The sequence below is a fragment of the Mustelus asterias genome, chromosome 5, assembly GCF_964213995.1.
Source record: "Mustelus asterias chromosome 5, sMusAst1.hap1.1, whole genome shotgun sequence".
NCBI classification, from domain to species: domain Eukaryota; kingdom Metazoa; phylum Chordata; class Chondrichthyes; order Carcharhiniformes; family Triakidae; genus Mustelus; species Mustelus asterias.
The window spans coordinates 91,025,881-91,049,321 of record NC_135805.1 but is presented as its reverse complement, the minus strand read 5'-3'; the positions used below and the strand labels follow the sequence as shown (position 1 = coordinate 91,049,321).

General features: G+C 43.8%; 1 protein-coding gene across 1 annotated transcript in view; it reads left to right on the top strand.

Moving 5' to 3' along the window:
• otofa (otoferlin a) overlaps positions 1-23,441 on the top strand; it is a 379,834-nt gene that overhangs the window by 56,914 nt on the left and 299,479 nt on the right. Inside the window, exon 3 of the mRNA XM_078213737.1 lies at positions 18,877-18,965. Coding sequence (XP_078069863.1) covers positions 18,877-18,965 — 89 coding nt within the window. The remainder of the gene's footprint in view (positions 1-18,876; positions 18,966-23,441) is intronic.

Sequence of the window (23,441 nt, the reverse complement as noted above, 5' to 3'; positions counted from 1 at the left end):
ACGGCCTAAACCAGGATCTTGGGTTTATGTCACACTATCAGTAACCCCCACAGCTTGCCTCCTGGACTTGCAGAATCTCACTGGCTGTCCTGTCTGGAGACAATACACATCTCTTTAACCTGTGCTTAATGCTCCCTCCACTCACATTGTCTGTATCTTTTAAGACCTGGTTGGCTGTAGAGATTCACATTCTAATCAGTATTCTGTAACTTGATTTTGTGTCTCTATGCCCTGTTTGAGAGTAGATTTCCACTCCATCTGACGAAGGAGCAGCGCTCCGAAAGCTAATGGCATTTGCTACCAAATAAACCTGTTGGACTTTAACCTGGTGTTGTTAAAACTCTTACTGTGTTTACCCCAGTCCAACGCTGGCATCTCCGCATCATAAAACAATAAAACATTGATATTTATATCAGTGAACAGTTTGAATCATAGAATGCTATAACACGGAAAAGGATCATTTGGATTATCATGCCTACGCTGGCTCATTGAAAGAACTATTCAATTAGGCCCAGTCCCCTGCTATTTCCCCATAGCATTGCAAATTTTTCCTCTTCAGTATTAATCCAATTCCCTTTTGAAAATTGTCATAGAATCTGCTTCCATCATCTTTCAGACAATATATTTCGGATCATGACTACTTGTTGCTTAAACGTTTTCCCTCATTTCGCCTCTGGATCTTTTAACAATTACCTTAAATTTGTGCCTTCTCATTACCAACCTTAAAGATGTTGAAAACACTTCCTTCTTGATTGCCCTATCAAATTCCATGATTTTAAACAGCTCTATCAAAACTCCCCTCATCTTCTCGGCTCTAAACAGAAAAACCCTTTGCATCTGCCTAATGAAGCCCCCTGAAGGCTGTTACTATTCTTCTCACTCTTCACTACATTTCAGCATTTGTGTCATCTACAATCTTTGATCTGATGCCCAAATACTATGAATCTTATATATTGTTTCTTACCCTAAGAACCTGAAAAGGTTAAAAGGTTTTCATCATTTCAGTTTAGTTTGATCAGAGTAAAATATGACACTTGCCACAATCCTTTCAATTTCCAGTCTTACTCAATTCTCAATTATTGTTCCTGGCATTAGTTATATTCTATAATTATCTGCACTGTAGAGGAACTGCCTGATTCTTTATATTCACAGTCTTGGATGAGGAAGTCAAAGTATTATGATAGCCCTATTAGTCATCAAATTTAGGATTATAAAATGGATTTTCAATCTGGAGTCAGAAACCTGGCGCCTGAATCATTTCTTGACTTTGTGACCCTATTTTGTTACACAAAGGTCCTAATTGGGCCAAAGGCATGCTAGAGGTTGCATGTTGCCTGAAGTTGGAAAGTGGCTCTGAAAGGTGATTTTCAAAGGCAGATAATAGCGATGACTGAGTTTGGTGTTGCCTTACAGAATAGAATAGGCAGGAGAACAGAAGGCCAACAGCCTCATGGTCCAAACAAGTGCCCAAACTCTGACTTAGCAGGTAATTAATTCACTCTGCTCAAACAATGGTAACTTTGGTCCACCACATAAGCACTTCAGTTTGATTTTTCTTTTATTTCGATGTTTTAAATCAACAACAATACATAAAGGCTCCCTACTATGCTTCCCGCAGCTGTGTACCATTGTGGTTCTTACCTTTAGAAATTTGAATCTGCCACTCTCCAACCAGTTTATCAGCCAGTTAATTGGAGCAATGCTGGTTGCTAGATCTCATCCCTGGATTTGAATAATCCAGGGATGAGATCTAGCAGGATGAGACAGCTGGTTCCGCAAATGGAACCATCAGAGTGTGCCCAATACTATGTTAAATACCATCAAATTAGCAACAAGAGTGGGTTACGGACTTTCACCCTGCCTTATGAGTGTTGGCGGGTGAGACGTCCAGTTTTGGAGGCTGCAGGCTGAGACCTGGAACAGGGTGACAGTCGGCACTTTAAAGGGCTCCCTGGCACAGGACAGTGTCAGGTGACCCAGTAGATGAACAATTTAGTAGATTGATTGTACAGAGAGAAGATTTGTACATTTTCCAGTCTGGCCAGGTAAGTGCATTTAAATTTTAGCTAAGGTTAACACCTTAATATAATTTTGTGCAGCAGGCTGTGTTATTCCAATAAGATTTCTGCAGGTTGCCTGGAATGAGCCTGTTGTGTAGAGGTTAGTGCCACTGTGATCTTCAGTGTGACAGCAATCGGGTGGCCCCCAATTGAGTTAACTGAGGTTTAGCTAAGCCTGGAGGTTTCCCTCTGTTGCCATGAATTGAGCTGATCTCAGCTAATACAAAGACTCACGAAAGACAGTACGCAGTTAAAGACATTCTTTGTTTGGCCAATACGCATTGGGAGAGACAGGCGGAAGATTCCAACTTCAACGTTCCAGTACATGTGTAAAATACATATACTTTTTCAAAGGTTCTTTTCTCCCCCCCAACCTGTCATCCAAACTGGATGATCCAATAGTGTAAATATACATTATTTTCCTTGGCCAATAGCACTCTACCTTGTAGCAGAATTGGAAATTCATTGGTCAATTGGACCCGGATGTTCTTCCCCCATTGCCTACCAACTTTACCTACGCAAATCCGGTTGGTTCAAGGATCGCCCTCACCATCTGCAAACCATGGGAAACTCCCCTCATCAGTAGAAGCTGAATACTTCTGTCCACTGCAACTAGAAGCTAAACACCTCCATTAATTTTAAAACCTTGATAGCTTGCAGTTGCATCATCTCCTACTGCTAATTGAGAATATATTCTATACCTTATTGTTTCCAAAGAATGTGGCCTGTCTAGTTCTGCTCGTTTCCCATTATGCTTTGGGGCAGGCTGCATCATGGCCAAAGCATAGAAGACATTTGAAAATACATAGTAAATCTACAATACTTATTCAAAATTATCTACCTATGATTATATATGTGTCCATGCAGACAATAATTTATATACCTGATATATATAGGAGGTTCTGTGGCAGCAAAAGAGATTCACGGATGGTATGTTGCCTACCGGATGCCAAGGTCCGTGACGTCTCGGACCGTGTTTTCCGGATTCTGAGGGGGGAGGGGAAACAGTCACAAGTCGTGGTACACATTGGTACCAACGACATAGGTAAGAGAAGGGACGGGGATTTAAAGCAGGAATTTCTGGAGCTGGGCTGGAAGCTGAGAGCCAAGACAAAACATGTGGTCATCTCTGGTACGTTGCCGGTGCCACGTGATAGCGAGTTGAGGAACAGGGAGAGAGTGCAGTTAAACATGTGGTTGCAGGGATGGTGTAGGAGGGAGGGTTTCAGATACGTGGATAATTGGAACACATTCTGGGGAAGGTGGGACCTGTACAAACAGGACGGGGTGCACCTGAACCAGAGGGGCACCAATATCCTAGGAGGGAAATTTGATACGGCTCTTCAGGGGGGTTTAAACTAATTTGTCAGGGGAGTGGGAAAAGGAGTTGTAGTCGGGAAGTCAGTGAGGGTGGTGAGGTATTGGGAAAGGTATCAGGGTCAAGGGTGGGTACCGGTAGACAGGAAGGTGGGTTGAAGTGTGTCTACTTCAGTGCAAGGAGCATCCGGAACAAGGTAGATGAACTTGGGGCGTGGATTGGTACTTGGGACTATGATGTTGTGGCCATTACGGAGACGTGGGTAGAACAAGGACAGGAATGGTTGTTGGACGTTCCGGGGTATAGATGTTTCACTAAGTGTAGGGAAGCTGGTAAAAGAGGTGGAGGAGTGGCATTGTTAATCAAGGATAGTTTAACAGCTGCGGAAAGGCACTTCAAGGGGCATTTGCACACTGAGGTAATATGGGCTGAGGTTAGAAATAGGAAAGGAGCGGTCACGTTGTTAGGAGTTTACTATAGGCCCCCAAATAGTAATAGAGATGTGGAGGAAGAAATTGCTAAGCAGATTATGGATATGCATGGGGGTCACAGGGTAGTTGTCATGGGGGACTTTAACTTTCCAAATATTGATTGGAACCTTTGTAAGTCAAATAGTTCGGATGGGGCAGTTTTTGTGCAGTGTGTGCAGGAGGGTTTCCTGACACAATATGTGGAAAGGCCGACAAGAGGTGAGGCCACATTGGATTTGGTACTGGGAAATGAACCGGGCCAAGTGTTAGATTTGGTTGTGGGAGAGCACTTTGGAGATAGTGACCACAATTCGGTGTCTTTTGTTATTGCAATGGAGCGGGATAGGGCCGTACGGCAGGGCAAGGTTTACAATTGGGGGAGAGGTAATTATGATGCGATTAGGCAAGAATTAGGGGGCATAAGGTGGGAACAGAAACTGTCAGGGAAAGGAACTAATGAAAAGTGGAACTTTTTCAAGGAACAAATACTGGGTGTCCTTGATAGGTATGTCCCTGTCAGGCAGGGAGGAAATGGCCGAGTGAGGGAACCATGGTTCACAAAAGAGGTGGAATGTCTTGTGAAAAGGAAGAGGGAAGCTTATGTAGGGATGAGGAAACAAGGTTCAGATGGCTCGATTGAGGGTTACAAGTTAGCAAGGAATGAGCTGGAAAAGGGGCTTAGGAGAGCTAGGAGGGGACATGAGAAGTCCTTGGCGGGTCGGATCAAGGAAAACCCCAAGGCTTTTTACTCTTATGTGAGGAATAAAAGAATGACCAGGGTGAGGTTAGGGCCGGTCAAGGACAATAGTGGGAACTTGTGTATGGAGTCAGTAGAGATAGGCGAGGTGGTTTTGTAAGAGGGAGGTCGTGCCTTACAAATTTGGTGGAGTTTTTTGAGGAAGTGACAAAAACGGTTGATGAAGGAAGGGCCGTGGATGTCGTCTATATGGATTTCAGTAAGGCATTTGACAAAGTCCCACATGGCAGGTTGGTTAAGAAGGATAAGGCTCATGGGATACAAGGAGAAGTGGCTAGATGGGTGGAGAACTGGCTTGGCCATAGGAGACAGAGGGTAGTGGTCGAAGGGTCTTTTTCCGGCTGGAGGTCTGTGACCAGTGGTGTTCCGCAGGGCTCTGTACTGGGACCTCTGCTATTTGTGATATATATAAATGATTTGGAAGAAGGTGTAACTGGTGTAATCAGCAAGTTTGTGGATGACACGAAGATGGCTGGAATTGCGGATAGCGAAGAGCATTGTCGGGCAATACAGCAGGATATAGATAGGCTGGAAAATTGGGCGGAGAGGTGGCAGATGGAGTTTAATCCGGATAAATGCGAAGTGATGCATTTTGGAAGAAATAATGTAGGGAGGAGTTATACAATAAATGGCAGAGTCATCAGGAGTATAGAAACACAGAGGGACCTAGGTGTGCAAGTCCACAAATCCTTGAAGGTGGCAACACAGGTGGAGAAGGTGGTGAAGAAGGCATATGGTATGCTTGCCTTTATAGGACGGGATATAGAGTATAAAAGCTGGAGTCTGATGATGCAGCTGTATAGAACGCTGGTTGGGCCGCATTTGGAGTACTGCGTCCAGTTCTGGTCGCCGCACTACCAGAAGGACGTGGAGGCATTGGAGAGAGTGCAGAGAAGGTTTACCAGGATGTTGCCTGGTATGGAGGGCCTTAGCTATGAGGAGAGATTGGGTAGACTGGGGTTGTTCTCCTTGGAAAGACGGAGAATGAGGGGAGATCTAATAGAGGTCTACAAGATTATGAAGGGTATAGATAGGGTGAACAGTGGGAAGCTTTTTCCCAGGTCAGAGGTGACGATCACGAGGGGTCACGGGCTCAAGCTGAGAGGGGCGAAGTATAACTCAGACATCAGAGGGACGTTTTTTACACAGAGGGTGGTGGGGGCCTGGAATGCGCTGCCAAGTAGGGTGGTGGAGGCAGGCACGCTGACATCGTTTAAGACTTACCTGGATAGTCACATGAGCAGCCTGGGAATGGAGGGATACAAACGATTGGTCTAGTTGGACCAAGGAGCGGCACAGGCTTGGAGGGCCGAAGGGCCTGTTTCCTGTGCTGTACTGTTCTTTGATGAATGAATACTTTTCTTCAGTGTTCACCAAGGAGAGGGGCCATGTTTTTGAGGAAGAGGTGTTACAGGCTAATAGGCTGGAGGAAATAGATGTTCGGAGGGAGGATGTCCTGGCAGTTTTGAATAAACTGAAGGTCGATAAGTCCCCTGGGCCTGAGGAAATGTATCCTAGGATTCTTTGGGAGGCAAGGGATGAGATTGCAGAGCCTTTGGCTTTGATCTTTGGGTCCTCGCTGTCCACGGCGATAGTGCCAGAGGACTGGAGAATGGCGAATGTTGTTCCTCTGTTTAAGAAAGGGAATAGAAATGACCCTGGGAATTATAGACCGGTTAGTCTTACTTCGGTGGTTGGTAAATTGATGGAAAAGGTCCTTAGGGATGGGATTTACGACCATTTAGAAAGATGCGGACTAATCCGGGATAGTCAGCACGGACTCGTGAAGGGTAAGTCGTGCCTCACAAATTTGATAGAATTTTTTGAGGAGGTAACTAAGTGTGTTGATGAAGGTAGGGCAGTTGATGTCATATACATGGATTTTAGTAAGGCGTTTGATAAGGTCCCCCATGGTCGGCTTATGATGAAAGTGAGGAGGTGTGGGATAGAGGGAAAGTTGGCCGATTGGATAGGTAACTGGCTGTCTGATCGAAGACAGAGGGTGGTGGTGGATGGAAAATTTTCGGATGGGAGGCAGGTCGCTAGCGGAGTGCCACAGGGATCAGTGCTTGGTCCTCTGCTCTTTGTGATTTTTATTAATGACTTAGAGGAGGGGGCTGAAGGGTGGATCAGTAAATTTGCTGATGACACCAAGATTGGTGGAGTAGTGGATGAGGTGGTGGGCTGTTGTAGGCTGCAAAGAGACATAGATAGGATGCAAAGCTGGGCTGAAAAATGGCAAATGGAGTTTAACCCTGATAAATGTGAGGTGATTCATTTTGGTAGGACTAATTTAAATGTGGATTACAGGGTCAAAGGTAGGGTTCTGAAGACTGTGGAGGAACAGAGAGATCTTGGGGTCCATATCCACAGATCTCTAAAGGTTGCCACTCAAGTGGATAGAGCTGTGAAGAAGGCCTATAGTGTGTTAGCTTTTATTAACAGGGGGTTGGAGTTTAAGAGCCATGGGGTTATGCTGCAACTGTACAGGACCTTGGTGAGACCACATTTGGAATATTGTGTGCAGTTCTGGTCGCCTCACTATAAGAAGGATGTGGAAGCGCTGGAAAGAGTGCAGAGGAGATTTACCAGGATGCTGCCTGGTTTGGAGGGTAGGTCTTATGAGGAAAGGTTGAAGGAGCTAGGGCTGTTCTCTCTGGAGTGGAGGAGGCTGAGGGGAGACTTAATAGAGGTTTACAAAATGATGAAGGGGATAGATAGAGTGAACGTTCAAAGACTATTTCCTCGGGTGGATGGAGCTATTACAAGGGGGCATAACTATAGGGTTCCTGATGGGAGATATAGGAAGGATATCAGAGGTAGGTTCTTTACGCAGAGAGTGATTGGGGTGTGAAATGGACTGCCTGCAGTGATAGTGGAGTCAGACACTTTAGGAACATTTAAGCGGTTATTGGATAGGCACATGGAGCACACCAGGATGATAGGGAGTGGGATAGCTTGATCTTGGTTTCAGATAAAGCTCGGCACAACATCGTGGGCCGAACAGCCTGTTCTGTGCTGTACTGTTCTATGTTCTATATATTTTAGGCACTTTGTGATTCCTTATGGTATATATAAGGCACACTGTGATCCCTATTCTAAACTGGTCTACTTTGTTTTGATAGTCTTCAAAATCCAAGGGGTTTCTGTACCCCCTTCTACAGAGGTGTTGCCATTTGTTACACATAGATGTCTGCACCATTGGAGTGAAGGGAGAGACATTCTAGAAAGGTCAAACCAGCTCCAGATTCAGCGAGGCCTCCCTTGGTGCCCTCCTACTTCCAGTTTATGATCAACACAGACTATCATAAGCTTATGCAAACTGCTGACAAGAGGAGGAAGCCCAGACAGACTTATGCTGCATGTGGTGAGATGGCCAAAGAGATCAACAATGTGGGTGTAATTAGAAGGACTTGGTCCCAGTGCCACATGAAGTCAGCCAGTGTGGGTATGGCATTGGCATGAGCAATCTTGGTCTTGTGTGCTACAGGTCTTGCTTGCAAATGTAGCAGTTAATTGAGGTTTGCTGCTCAAAGGTACCAAAGATCCCACAAGGATACAGCTACCCTAGACCATGCCATTGTGCATTTCAAGCAATGGTCTATCTATATGATGGGTGGTTGGTAGGATCCCCTTATAATGCATGAGTATAGGCTATCAATAGGTTCGATCCATTTGACACTGAACATTCTGCATGAAGGAGATGTAATTTCCCAACCATTTGTGAACGCCTTAATATAATTGTGTGCAGCAGGCTGTATTATCCCAATAAGATCTCCACAGGCTGCCTGGAATGAGCCAGTTGTGAAGAGGTTTAGGGCCACTGTGACCTTCAATGTGACAGCAATCATGTGGCCCCCAACAAAAAGCTGGATGAGCATCTCAAAGTGATATCACAGTGACTCTTGAAATCCTGAGTTTGACCACACTGAGTCTCACTCAGCTGCAGATAGCTAATTCTCTATCTGTATACTCCTTGGGCAGCAGAAGATCATCTGTGCCTCTGCTGAGGGTCTCTGTGTTCCCCCTGACCTTCCGGGTCTGGTGTTGCTCTATCCTCTTCCCTCAAAACCACAGCATCCTCAGCCTCTCTATGTTCCTTTCTTCCTCTCACCTTTTCTTCCTCCTCCTCTTCCTAATCCTTCTCTCCTCCTCACTGGAGGTTCTGTTTCAACTGAGACCATTAATGTCCATCTGTCTCAGAGACTTTACACCCCTGGGTAATGGACAGGAAAAAACATCAAAAGATTCCTCTGAATCAGAGGAGAGTCCTCCTGATGAAACAATCTCTCAAAGGGTCCTCTGCTCATTCACACGAGCAGTGTCTGCAGTCAATGAAGTGGTGACTGCAAAGCTGAGATTCTGGTTTCAGCTACAATTTTAATACTCACCAATACAAGCTTTCCTCATTAAAAAATGGATTCCCCACCTGTCGGCATTTTCACCCAGAAGGCAAGAACATATTATCGCTGAGTTGGCTCATTAATGACCTTAATTGCCTGCTCAATTGCCAGTTGAATAACGTGACCAGGTTTCAGACTTTCTGACCTGCCCTTGTACTATATTATCACAAACCAGTGTGAGGACATCAGAAATGGCGCCAGATGTCATCACACCCCATATTACACTCAGCGAAACAATGAACGCTCAGCTCTGGAAATGTATTATTCAGCTCCTGTCTGAGATTATCTTGGACTCTAGGCATGGGACTTGGTTCTTAGACAGACTGTACACATACTCTGGTATCTGCTTAACACACATTTATTAATACTACATCCAAACAGGTTACAGAATAGGTACATTGCTCTGAGGCATGATTCCAAACTCTTGCATCCACCACATGAGTAACCGTAGTACATCGTCATTTACGGTAGACATTAGCACATCCCATCTATTAACCCTTTATACTATTGGTCTCTCTGCCACCACTGCCTTCCTTTGCAGTGCATAATTGAGGTAGCAGAAGACTGACATGCCATCTGAGCACATTATTTTCAAAGCAAGCCCATACCCAACCTCATCTTCACAGAAGAGTGAAAATCCACGCCATATCTCTACTACTAACCCAAAATGAATGGATAGGGTCTTAGTTTAGCTTCTCATCCTAAAGACAGTGCTTGATGAGACCAGTGTTGTATGGATTAAATTCAATGGAAATTGACTTGACTCCAAATCTTTCCAGTTCATGGTTGGAAAGGTTTATCTAAATTAAATCATTTAATACCAAATCATGTTTCAGGATTGTAAGCTTACTGCATTTGTTTTTATTATTTCTATTGCATCATTTCGGGGTAGAAGTTAGATAATCAACACTTAGTGGTCTGAATTGATAAGATAACATTCAATATTTTTTACATGCTATTTATCTTAACATTGAGGCATGTAAACATCTCCTTAAGTGCTGTTAAATGTGTTAAACTTGGGGAATGCTGCCAACACTAGTGCAAATGCAAATTGATTAAGGTTTGCCTGAGGGAAAAGTTTGTACAATAATAACAGATGGCATGCAGCTCTACTAATATACAACAGAGCATTGGAGCTCAGAGCATTTTCAAGAGAAATCTAGAATGCACAAAAGATGCAGAGTTACATATATTTTAGTGCCCAAGGCCGATAGCACAGATTGGGTAGGTACTGGGGTTAAAAAAAGCCATTGGTGTAATTCAAGAAGAAATTAAATGCTGTCATTGATTTTCAGAGAAATTAGCTCAATAGGTAGATAAACAAACACCTTTTCATTTATCTACATGAAACCTACTCCGATGTAGATATTTACTATTTCCTTGGCACGTTTAAATGTGACAGTTGATTGAATGGATACACATGGCATATAAGCGGCACTGTATTAGCAACTGCTTAGACACGCTGAATGTTCTTTACAACGAGGCTGGAGCGAAGCAATGCAAAAGCTAGAATGGAGAACCAAGGGCATGGTTGAGGCAGAAGGCTTTGAGGAGGTATTGTGAATGCTGGGAGAGAGGTAGAAAAGCAGAAAGTTTCAGATGGCAGAATAATGGCTGGTGAAACAGATGGAGTAAAGGATAAGGAAGAAAAACAGAGTGTGTACAGAGTCAGGGACCTGACTTCGATTCTGACCTTGAGTTACTGTCTGTGTGGAGTTTGCACATTCTCTGTGTGCGTGGATTTTCTTCGGGTGCTCCAGTTTACTTCCACAGTCCAAAGTTGTGCAGATTAGGTGGATTGGCCATGGTAAATTGTGCTTTCGTGTTCAAAGATGTATAGGTTAGGAAATTAACCATGGGAGATGTGAGAGGTTACGGAGATAGAGTGGGAAGGGGGGCAAAGACAAGATGCTCTTTGGAGAGTTGGTGCAGACTCAATGGGCCAAATGGCCTCCTTCTTCACTGCAGGGATTCTATGATTCTATGACACAAGGCAGGAAAATATTGTGAAGTATCATCATGAGACAGGCAGGAAAGTGGAGTTAAGACCACAATCAGATCAGTCATGGTCCTGTTGAATTGTTGAATTGTAGGGCAGGCTCCATGCACCAAATGACCTACTACTAAAGCTCTTAGTTATTATGATCTTAGGATTTGATCCTTTGGAGTTTGAGTTTCTATAAAATCAGTTGCTCTTATACCAATACCAGCACAACTGGAGCACCTGCTGGGATTGAACAGAAGAGTTGTCACAGGTCCATCCAAAGCAAGAAGGTAAATGGCATCCTTTGCATCAGTTAGCTGTAAGTGAACCAACTTTTGGAACATAGTTAGACTCTACGTCTGCCTTGTTACAGTACATTGGCAGCACCAGAGACAGGAATTCCAGTGGACAAAGTCATTAGCAAGTCCCACATTTCTGTAACATCAGGGGAGGTTGTAAGAATCATTCACATGCCGCTGATCCTTCCAAGGCAGCTCACGTATGATAGATGTGGAGGTGACGAAAACTCGAGGGTACTCAAGGTCTCACCAATGCTCTATACCACTGTAGCAAGGTTTCCCAGATTTTATACACCATACTCCACGCAATGAAGACCAGCATTCTGCTTGCTTTCCTAATTACTTGCAATATTGTATGTACTGGCAGTTTTGTACTGCCAGTACTGGATGTACTGGCAGGATGTACTGGCAGTTTTGAATAAACTGAAGGTCGATAAGTCCCCTGGGCCTGATGAAATATATCCTAGGATTCTTTGGGAGGCAAGGGATGAGATTGCAGAGCCTTTGGCTTTGATCTTTGGGTCCTCACTGTCCACGGGGATGGTGCCAGAGGACTGGTGAGTGGCGAATGTTGTTCCTCTGTTTAAGAAAGGGAATAGAAATGACCCTGGGAATTATAGACCGGTTAGTCTTACTTCAGTGGTTGGTAAATTGATGGAAAAGGTCCTTGGGGATGGGATTTACGACCATTTAGAAAGATGCGGATTAATCCGGGATAGTCAGCACGGATTCGTGAAGGGCAAGTCGTGCCTCACAAATTTGATTGAATTTTTTGAGGAGGTAACTAAGTGTGTTGATGAAGGTAGGGCAGTTGATGTCATATACATGGATTTTAGTAAGGCGTTTGATAAGGTCCCCCATGGCCGGCTTATGATGAAAGTAAGGAGGTGTGGGATAGAGGGAAAGTTGGCAGATTGGATAGGTAATTGGCTATCTGATCGAAGACAGAGGGTGGTGGTGGATGGAAAATTTTCGGACTGGAGGCAGGTTGCTAGCGGAGTGCCACAGGGATCAGTGCTTGGTCCTCTGCTCTTTGTGATTTTTATTAATGACTTAGAGGAGGGGGCTGAAGGGTGGATCAGTAAATTTGCTGATGACACCAAGATTGGTGGAGTAGTGGATGAGGTGGAGGGCTGTTGTAGGCTGCAAAGAGAATAGATAGGATGCTGGGCTGAAAAATGGCAAATGGAGTTTAACCCTGATAAATGTGAGGTGATTCATTTTGGTCGGACTAATTTAAATGTGGATTACAGGGTCAAAGGTAGGGTTCTGAAGACTGTGGAGGAACAGAGAGATCTTGGGGTCCATATCCACAGATCTCTAAAGGTTGCCACTCAAGTGGATAGAGCTATGAAGAAGGCCTATAGTGTGTTAGCTTTTATTAACAGGGGGTTGGAGTTTAAGAGCCGTGGGGTTATGCTGCAACTGTACAGGACCTTGGTGAGATCACATTTGGAATATTGTGTGCAGTTCTGGTCACCTCACTATAAGAAGGATGTGGAAGCGCTGGAAAGAGTGCAGAGGAGATTTACCAGGATGCTGCCTGGTTTGGAGGGTAGGACTTATGAGGAAAGGTTGAGGGAGCTAGGGCTGTTCTCTCTGGAGCGGAGGAGGCTGAGGGGAGACTTAATAGAGGTTTACAAAATGATGAAGGGGATAGATAGAGTGAACGTTCAAAGACTATTTCCTCGGGTGGATGGAGCTATTACAAGGGGGCATAACTATAGGGTTCATGGTGGGAGATATAGGAAGGATATCAGAGGTAGGTTCCTTACGCAGAGAGTGGTTGGGGTGTGGAATGGACTGCCAGCAGTGATAGTGGAGTCAGACACTTTAGGAACATTTAAGCGGTTATTGGGTAGGCACATGGAGCACACCAGGATGATAGGGAGTGGGATAGCTTGATCTTGGTTTCAGATAAAGCTCGGCACAACATCGTGGGCCGAAGGGCCTGTTTTGTGCTGTACTGTTCTATGTTCTATGTACTAACATCCTGTGATTCATGTACAATGACACCAAGATCCCTCTGCACTGCAACATTCTGCAGTCATTCCCCATTGAACATTTTGCTTTCGATTCTTCATCTCAAAGCGGACAACCTCATAGTTTCTCTTATTACCCACCATCTGACAATTTGTTGACCACCTACTTAACGTATCTAGATCCCTTCGCCCGATTCTTTGTATGCTCCTCACAACTTGCTTTCTTACCTATCTTTGTTTGCAAATTTGCTTACAGTACAGTTGGTCCAAGTTAATAGAGATCAGAAATAGTTACTGATCTCTGGGCACTTCACTAGTTAGAGCATGCCATTCTGAAAATGACCCATTTGCCCGGAATCTCTCTTGCTTGTTCAATTGCCAGTCTGCTATACATGCTATATAACCAACCCAGCACCATAAGGTTTTATCTTGTACAGTAACCTTTTAGGTGACACCACATTTGATCATATATAATATATTCGAGCAGTTTCCATGCTGTAAACCTCAATGACTCATACTGAATGTTTTTTGGACATGCAAATGCACATCATCACTAATAAATTTATCAAACACGATTTCCATTTCACGAAATCATGTTGATTCTGCCTGATTGTAATATGATTTTCCAAATGTCCTGTTACTACCGATTTAATAATATATTCGAGCAGTTTCCCAATGACAGACATTAGACTAACTGGCCTATAGTCTCCTGCTTTCTGTCTCTTTCTTGAACAGAGTTTTCTGATCCGTTGGGACCTTTCCAGAATCCATGAATTTCAGAAGATAGCAACTATGCAAGCATTAAATCTACAGCCACTTCTTTTAAGACCATAAGATGCTGGCTATCATGTCCAGGACACCTATCAGTTTCAAGTTACCTTTGCTATTTGTATTATTGTTTCTCTAGTGATTGCTTTACGTTCCTCCTTTTTGCCCCTTGATTTTCTATTATTCTTGGGATACATTCTGTGTTGTCTACTGTGAAAACAAATCCAAAATATTTGTTCGAAGCCTCTGCCAATATTAATTTCACAGTCTCACACTCTCACAGAGTCCCAGGCTCACCACACAGACTCCCACCAACTATGGCAAGGTTGGCAAGACATTGCAGGTACAAGATGAAGGTACGTAGAATCGCCAGCACCAACACACCCCTCCCTGATGAGCTCAACGCATCCTGTGCCCATTTCGAGCAAGAGGTCAGCAAGAGGACACCTTCCACCTGGAAGCCTCGGCCGAACTGGTGTCCAAGGTCACCATCGCAGACATCAGATCAGCCTTCTCGAAATTCAATCCACGGAATGCGACTGGCCCAGGACGAGCACTCAGTTCCAGCGTGGACCAGCTGGCGCAAATATTCGCAGACATCTTTAACCTCTCTATACACCAATCTGAAGTCCCTATCTCCTTCAAGACGACTACCATCCTGGCACCAAAGAAAAGCCAAGCAGCCTGCCTTAATGACTATCATCCAATGGCTCTGACATCCATCATTATGAAGTGCTTCGAAAGGTTAGTCATGGCATGAATCAATTCCGACCTATGTCAGACTCCTATTTATTGACTACAGCTCAGCCTTCAACACCATCATTCCTGCAAAACTCATCTCCAAACTCCGTGGCCTGGGGCTCGGCTCCTCCCTCTGCGACTGGATCCTGAACTTCCTAATCCACAGACAGCAGTCAGTAAGGATAGGCAACAATACCTCCTCCATGATTATCCTCAACACTGGTGCCCCACAAGGCTGTGTCCTCAGCCCCTCACTATACTCCTTATACACCTATGACTGTGTGGCCAAATTCCCCTCCAAATCGATTTTCAAGTTTGCTGATGACATCACCATAGTGGGTCAGATCTCAAACAATGATGAGACAGAGTACAGGAAAGGGACAGAGAAAGAGACAGTTCAGGTGAACTGGCGCAATGACAATAATCTCTCCCTCAATGTCAACAAAATGAAGGAGATTGTCATCGACTTCAGGAAGCGTAGTGGAGGACATGCCCCTCTCTACATCAATGGGGATGAAGTGGAAATGGTCAAGAGCTTCAACTTCCTAGGTGTCCAAATCACCAACAACTTGTCCTGTCCCTCCACACTGCGCAATAGTTAAGAAGACAGAGGGTGGTAGTGGAAGGGTCTTTTTCCGGCTGGAGGCCTGTGACTAGTGGTGTTCTGCAGGGTTCTGTATTGGGACCTCTGCTGTTTGTGATTTATATAAACGATCTGGAAGAAGGTGTAACTGGGGTGATCAGTAAGTTTGCGGACGACACAAAATTGGCAGGACTTGCAGATAGTGAGGAGCATTGTCAGAGGCTACAGAAGGATATAGATAGGCTGGAAATTTGGGCAAAGAAATGGCAGATGGAGTTCAATCCTGATAAATGCGAAGTGATGCATTTTGGTAGAAATAATGTAGGGAGGAGCTATACGATAAATGGCAGAACCATAAAGGGTGTAGATACGCAGAGGGACCTGGATGTGTAAGTCCACAGATCCTTGAAGGTGACGTCACAGGTGGAGAAGGTGGTGAAGAAGGCATATGGCATGCTTGCCTTTATAGGACGGGGCATAGAGTATAAAAGTTGGGGTCTGATGTTGCAGATGTATAGAACGTTGGTTCGGCCGCATTTGGAATACTGCGTCCAGTTCTGGTCGCCACACTACCAGAAGGACGTGGAGGCTTTGGAGAGAGTGCAGAGGAGGTTTACCAGGATGTTGCCTGGTATGGAGGGGCTTAGTTATGAGGAGAGATTGGGTAAACTGGGGTTGTTCTCCCTGGAAAGATGGAGGATGAGGGGAGACTTAATAGAGGTGTATAAAATTATGAAAGGCATAGATAGGGTGAACGGTGGGAAGCTTTTCCCCGGGTCGGTGGTGACGTTCACGAGGGGTCATAGGTTCAAGGTGAAGGGGGGGAGGTTTAACACAGATATCAGAAGGACATATTTTACACAGAGGGTGGTGAGGGCCTGGAATGCGCTGCCAGGCAAGGTGGTGGAGGCGGACACACTGGGAACGTTTAAGACTTATCTAGATAGCCATATGAACGGAGTGGGAATGGAGGGATACAAAAGAATGGTCTAGTTTGGACCAGGGAGCGGCACGGGCTTGGAGGGCCGAAGGGCCTGTTCCTGTGCTGTATTGTTCTTTGTTCTTTGAAAGCCCACCTTTACTTTCTCAGGAGGCTAAGGAAATTTGGCATATCTGCTCCGACTCTCACCAACGTTTACAGATGTACCATAGAAAGCATTCTTTCAGATTGTATCACAGCTTCGTATGATTCCTGCTCTGTCGAAAACCACAGGAAACTACAAAGGGTCATGAACGAAGCCCAGTCCATCATGCAAACCAGCCTCCCATCCATCAACTCCGTCTACACTTCCTGCTACCTCGGAAAAGCAGCCAGCATAATCAAGGATCCCATGCACCCCGGACATTCTCTCTTCCACCTTCTTCCATCAGGAAAAAGATACAAAAGTCTTAGGTCATGTATCAACCGATTCAAGAGCAGCTCCTTCCCTACTGTCATCAGATCTTTGAATGAACCTGCCTCATATTAAGTTGATCTTTCTGTACATCCTAGCTATAACTATAACACTACATTCTGCACTCTCTCCTTTCTTTCTCTATGTACGGTATGCTTTGTCTGTATAGCACGCAAGAAATAATACTTCTCACCGTATAGTAATACATGTGACAATAAATCAAATTCTAAGGGACCAGTGCTCCTTTTAGCCATTCCTTTCTTACTTATACACTTATTGAAGATTTTACTTCCCATTATTATGTTTCTTGTTAGTTTTCTCTCATACTCCATACCCTTCTTTATTAATTGTTAGTCATCCTCTGCTAGTTTCTACCATTAATCCTCACAGCAATTTTATACCATCCTTAACTTCCTATGCATCCTTGCCTTAGAGTCTTCTTCAATGAAATATATCCACGTAAGGAATTATGATACATCTCTTTCAATGTTTGCCACTGCTTCTTTACCTTCTTCTTAACCTATTCAGCTAGTCCATTTCAGCCAACTCTGTTTTCATACCCTTGTAAATACTTTAAGTTTTAGATACTAGTTATTGATCCACATTTTATGATCACTCTTGCCGAGAGGATCTTTTACTATGAGGCCTTGAATTAATCCTTCTCATCACAGATTACTAATGCATGTTCCCACTATCCTGGTGTCAGGTGGCCTTATGTTATCGGCCAAATGGAGGTGGCCAATTAAGTGCTGCTTCCACATTTGCCATCCATTTAAAGATCATGAGTGGGATATCAAGACAGGAAGCCCAATCAAAAGATTTGATATTCTGCACAATCAGTAGCCACACTTGCAGGAGTGGGTGCTGCTGAGTGAGGCAGGTGAATGAGAGGGTGTCTCAAAACGTAGACATTTTCTGCAACATTCTAAAAAAATTTAAATTATAGACAGGCCATTAGTGTGGCAGAGGAATGCCTTCATAGGATGGTTCGTGACCATGACTGTAGTCCTCTCATTCAGGTGATTCCAAGTTAAAGCAATAATAAGGCCCACCATCCTGCCATTGGGAGGATGTCTCCATTTACTTGCAGGGTTCCAGCACAATCAGGAGCCCCAACTACTATCAGAATCATGCCAACTGTGCCATAACCACGCCCCAATTGGCCACTTAATCAGCCATAATAGGCTCCCCTGCTGCTGGTCAGATAGCTTCTGCAGCATTGACCTTGCTTCCAGCAAGATTTCTCAGAAGCAGGACCACGTCAGATAGCTGACCCGACACACTCATGCAAAGCTTTCTCTCAATCCCACTTTCTAAGCTTTGACAAAGAGTCATCTGGGCTCGAAACGTCAGCTCTTTTCTCTCCTTACAGATGCTGCCAGATCTGCTGAGATTTTCCAGCATTTTCTCTTTTGGTTTTAGATTCCAGCATGTGCAGTAATTTGCTTCTACCCACTTTCTAACCCCCTCCATAGGGCCAAGAAGATCCTGCCTATAGATTGGCTGATGCACAATACTGTGCCATTTCTGGAATATAACTCATGCTTGTTCACTTCTATAATTCCAGCCTATTTGTAATAAAAACAGAAAATGCTGGAAATACTCAGCAGGTCAGGCAGCATTTAAAGCGCAAATATAGAGTTAACGGTTTGGTTCTATGACATTTCCTTCTTACATAGACCATAGAACATTACAGCGCAGTAAAGGCCCTTCGGCCGTCGATGTTGCGCCGACCAGTGAAACCAATCTAAAGCCCATCTAACCTACACTATTACAGATGTAGATGGACCTGAAAAGGTGTATTGAGGGATTCAAAGAGAACACAGAAGAAAGAAAATTAAAATTGGCACAGTTACATTCATTGCAGTTAGCTATTAAAAAAAAAATGGGTAACTTTCCAATTTATCTTCTCTTTTTTCATTCTGCCTATATTGTATAGCACTTTGGAAGTGAGGCAGATTGAGCATTTATCATGTGCCATAACCTTGTCCTCAGTTAATCAAAGTGCTGGATTTTAATTAAGAGTAATCTAATGCTCATCATTTTCCTTTCATACCAGGTTAATGGAAATATTCTGACAAGCCATGCTGATTCTATTCCGTCTATTTATTTTACAGACTTTTCGGTGGCCTATTGCCAGTAACATTGATGGAAATGAGATGTTGGAGATTCAAGTTTACAACTACAGCAAAGTCTTTACAAATAGGTAAGGCAGTGCATTCTATTAACCCACATTAATTCACAAAGTTTGACGTTTATTGGACCACTTTGGTTTTCATTCAGAGATCAATTGTCAGTCAACAAGCAGGATTGTCAAGTATGTTTGCTCATGATATAAAATATTTACAGAATTGTTCAATGTTTTGTTAGTTCTTCCATTTATAAATTTTGAAAGCACAATAGTAATCATTGATTTTGAATCAAATTATGGATTATAGAAACACACATTCAAGTTATTTTTAAATTCTTTCACGGGATGTGGGTGTCACTCACTAGGCCTGCATTTGTTGCCCATCCCTGTTGAGAACTGCTGCAGTCCATGTGATGCAGGTACATCCACACTGCCGACAGGAAGGGAGATCCAGGAATTTGACCCAGCACTGGTGGAGGAATAGTGATATAATTCTAAATCAGGATGATGTGTGGCTTGAAGGGGAACATTCAGGTATTGGTGTTCCCATGCATCTGCTGCCCTTGTTCTTTTAGATACAGAGATCATAGGTTTGGGAGGTATTGTCAAAGGAGGTTTAACAAGGTGCTGCAGCATTTTGTGGATGATGCACACTGTGCATTAGTGAAGGGAGTGAATGTTAAGGTAGTGGTTGGGCTTCTTGAGTGTTGTTGGAGTTGCACTCATCCAGACAAGTGAAGAGTATTCCATCGCGCTTGTGACTTGAACCTTGTAGATGGTGGACAGGCTTTAGAGAGTCAGGAGGTGAATTACTCTCCATAGAATTCCCAGCTTCTGACCTGCTTTTGTAGCCAGCGTATTTATATGGCTGGTCCAGTTCAGTTTCTTGTCAATGGTAACCCCCAGGATGATTATGGTGGGGGAATTCACTGATGGTCATGTTGCTGAGTGTCAAGGGGAGATGGTTAGATTCTCTCTTATTAAAGGTGGTCATTGCCCAGCACTTATGCAGCACAAACGGTACCTGCCACTGGTCAGCCCAAACCTGAAGGTTGTCTACATCTTGCTGCACATGGACACAGACTGTTTGAGTATCTGAGGAGTTGTGAATAGTGCTGAACATTCTCCCTTATGATGGAGGGAAAGTCACAGACTAAGCAGCTGAAGATATTTGAGCTTAGGACACCACCCTGTGAAACTCCTGTATTGAGATCCTGAATGTAATAAGTCTTTGGAGGCAGAAGTCCCTTCACCAAAATCCCTTTATTTACAATTCCAACAGGAGTACACAGGATGCTATTAGTCAGCAGTCCACCTTCAGGAGTGCAAGAGGAACTTACACCCCCAGCTAAATGCAGGAAAAAGACTCCCTGATTGGCCCATCAGTTGACTTCTTAAATCAGGGAGTTCATATTCCAATAGGCCAAACGCAGTAGCCTGATTGAAGTCATTACTAATAACCATAACCATCTTCTTTTGCACAAGGTCTGACTTTGCACAAGGTCCAGCCAGCGGAGATTCTTCTCCTGATTTCCATTGACTTCAGTTTCCTGAAGGCTCCTTGATGCCACACTCAGTTAAACATTCCTGTGTTAGCAAAGGCAGTGGTAACCTGTAAAACTGTGATGATAATTACATCTGATATCCCCTGCTGAAAAAGGGTGATACGGTCAGCTGGAAAACCTTTAAAATTCTTGGCCCTACACATCACCTCTGTGTTTCAGAAAATCCGAATCTATCCGGTGTTGCAATATTGTATATCTATTGTTAGACTACAGAGAAACTATTTATTTTACCTCTGGGTATATGTTTTAATTTTGGTCCCTTGGTGCAGAACTTTGAATATCAAGTTCACACATGAAGTACTGAGATGCTAGCCTAATTTGCAGATCCAGAATTTTCAATTCATTCATTTCACATTCGCCTAAACATTAGAATGTGCTCCGGCAGCACAATTAGTCTGTGCTGGGTGTGCTAAAGATGAAAGTTAACCACTATGCATTTCAAAGCTACGCGTAAAACCTAATGAGAAAGGCTTTCTGCATTACAGTGTTCATCCTCTCCAGCTTCAAAGAGATAACACATGAAATTACTCATGAGAAAGATTGTAATTTCAAAGAGTAGCACCAGATTTTTAAATACTGAAGCCAGGTCCCTTTCTTATGTCAGTAACACGAGGACAGTAGTCATTGCATAATATTCAATATTAATTAAAAACTCCTTGGACGATACCATTGTCAAGTACCACTGACCTTCGTCATCACTAAGAACGGCGATGCAGATGAATCTTGCGAAAGTCAGGAAACGAGATTCTCATCAGCGCAATCTCTTTCCCGATTTTCCCCGGTGATGTAGCAATGACCCTGCCCACAAAGTGCGGGAACATCATTTAAATATATTTTAATGGGTTTACATATTATTATTGGACCTCCACGCCACATGATCTCTCTTACTGAATGGCTTTAGGGAAATAGTTGAGGGGTTTTGGCCAAGGGCGCCAAGGTCACTATAGACTATAGCCCCCGGGGTGGAGGGGGACAAGCATGGTCACTTCCCCCTGGCAGAGGTGCCAACCCACACTGGGACAGTGACGGGGTGGATCCTCTGGGATGCCCAATTGGTGGGGGTGGGGTTCCGTTATGTGTGACGGAGTGGGAAGAGCACTGAGGTCTTTGAAAGGGGGGGGGAAGAGACTTGGCAGTGGAGGGGTGCAGCTGGCATGGAGGGAAAAGTCACTGGAGGGAGCAAGCATAGAGGGGTGGAACTTGCAGTGATGGGAATGGAGCAAGCTTTGGGGGGCAGAGCGACGACAATACTGTTGCAGTGATTGTGAGTGGTGGAGAAAGAGAGCCCCCATAATTATGCAGAGGGGGTGGAAAGAGTTCATGATAATAATTCTTATTGGGGTGGCCTTTAAAGATAGTGCCCTGATCTTTCTGGAAGCCCCACCCCACCACTGATGACATAAACCACGCCTCCGATTTTTCTTTTGTCAGAGAGCCAGAAAATCTGGTCCAAAAACTCAGCTGTGTAGTTTTCAGTCTGAACCTGACACCATTATAGGAAACTTCCATCCAATGTTTTCCTGTCTTTACAACTCTTCCCCAAGGTAGGTTGTGATCTATGACCATGGAGGAAATGACATGGCAGGATTGAGGACATGATATGCTGTACCTGCTATTAATCTTGGTACAGCCATAAATGCAAGTCTATCATTCCTGACACAAGTAGTGTTTTTGTTCTGATGCATGCTGTAAAATTTACACCATTGTGCTGACAATGTGTTTGAAGAAAATCTCAGAATAAGGCTCTAAAATTCCTTGAGCCTCAAGTATGTATCTGAAATAAATACACCATGAGTAATTTAATATGTAGGAGTCACAATTAAAAAAAGAGATAGCTAAATTCCTGATGTTAATGAATCCTAGAAAAATAGAATCATACAGCACAGAATTAGACTATTCGGCCTGTGAGTCTGCATTTGTGCTTTCAAAGAGCAGTTCATTTCATCCCATTCTTCTCCATATCCCTGCAATGTTTTCTCCTTCAGGTTGGGGCAGCACGATGGCACAGTGGTTAGCATTGCTGCCTCACAGTGCCAGGGACCTGGGTTCGATTCCCAGCTTGGGCTATTATCTGTGCGGAGTTTGTACATTCTCCCTGTGTCTGCATGGGTTTCCTCTGGGTGCTCTCATAGTCCAAAGATTTGCAGGTTAGGTGGATTGGCCATGCTAAATTGCCCCTTAGTGTCAGGAGGTCTAGCATGGGGTTATGGGGATAGGGCCTGGGTGGGATTTTGGTCGGTGCAGACTTGATGGGCCGAATGGCCTCCTTCTGCACTGTCGGGATTCTGTGATTCTAAATCTTAATCACAGGTTGCATAAAAAGTTTTTTCTTATGTCACTGCGAGTTATATTGTCAATCACCTTAAATCTTTATCCTCTGGCTCTGAGTTCTTCAGTTCTGAAGTAGACACTGAAATATAAATTATCTCTATCTACCTCATTCCACACATTATACTACTTAATTCTGTCAATTAAGCAATGGGTTGCGCAACAACAATTTGCAATTATGTCGCACCTTTAATCTAGATAAATATCCCATAAAGAGGACTGTGAGAACTTGATTCTGGGCAAAGCTGGACCAGGTTAGGCTTGCTGATTCTAACATTGTTTAAATATAATCAGGGTATGCTGGATGTTCATCACCCTGATGGGTTCTTCTTGAATTGCATGGAAAACATGACTTTTTTTGATTTTGTTTCATCTGAGAAAGTATCCAACACAGCATTTAGTTAAGCGATCCCAAATCCCAACTTCTTTTAAGGAAGAATCTTTGCACACAAACTAATTGCCTGCTTGAGAATATTTTCTGGATGAATGCCTGAAACTAAAATGTTTTATAGGGCCTTCTCCTTTGGATTTGTGCTCATTTGGCTAATAAAATATCCAAGTTCTATCACACGGAGGATATAGGACACGCTTAGAGATGATTTCAGCTGTTTTCATGTGTCATCTTTTTAAGCATTTATTGTAACAGCAGAATAGAAAA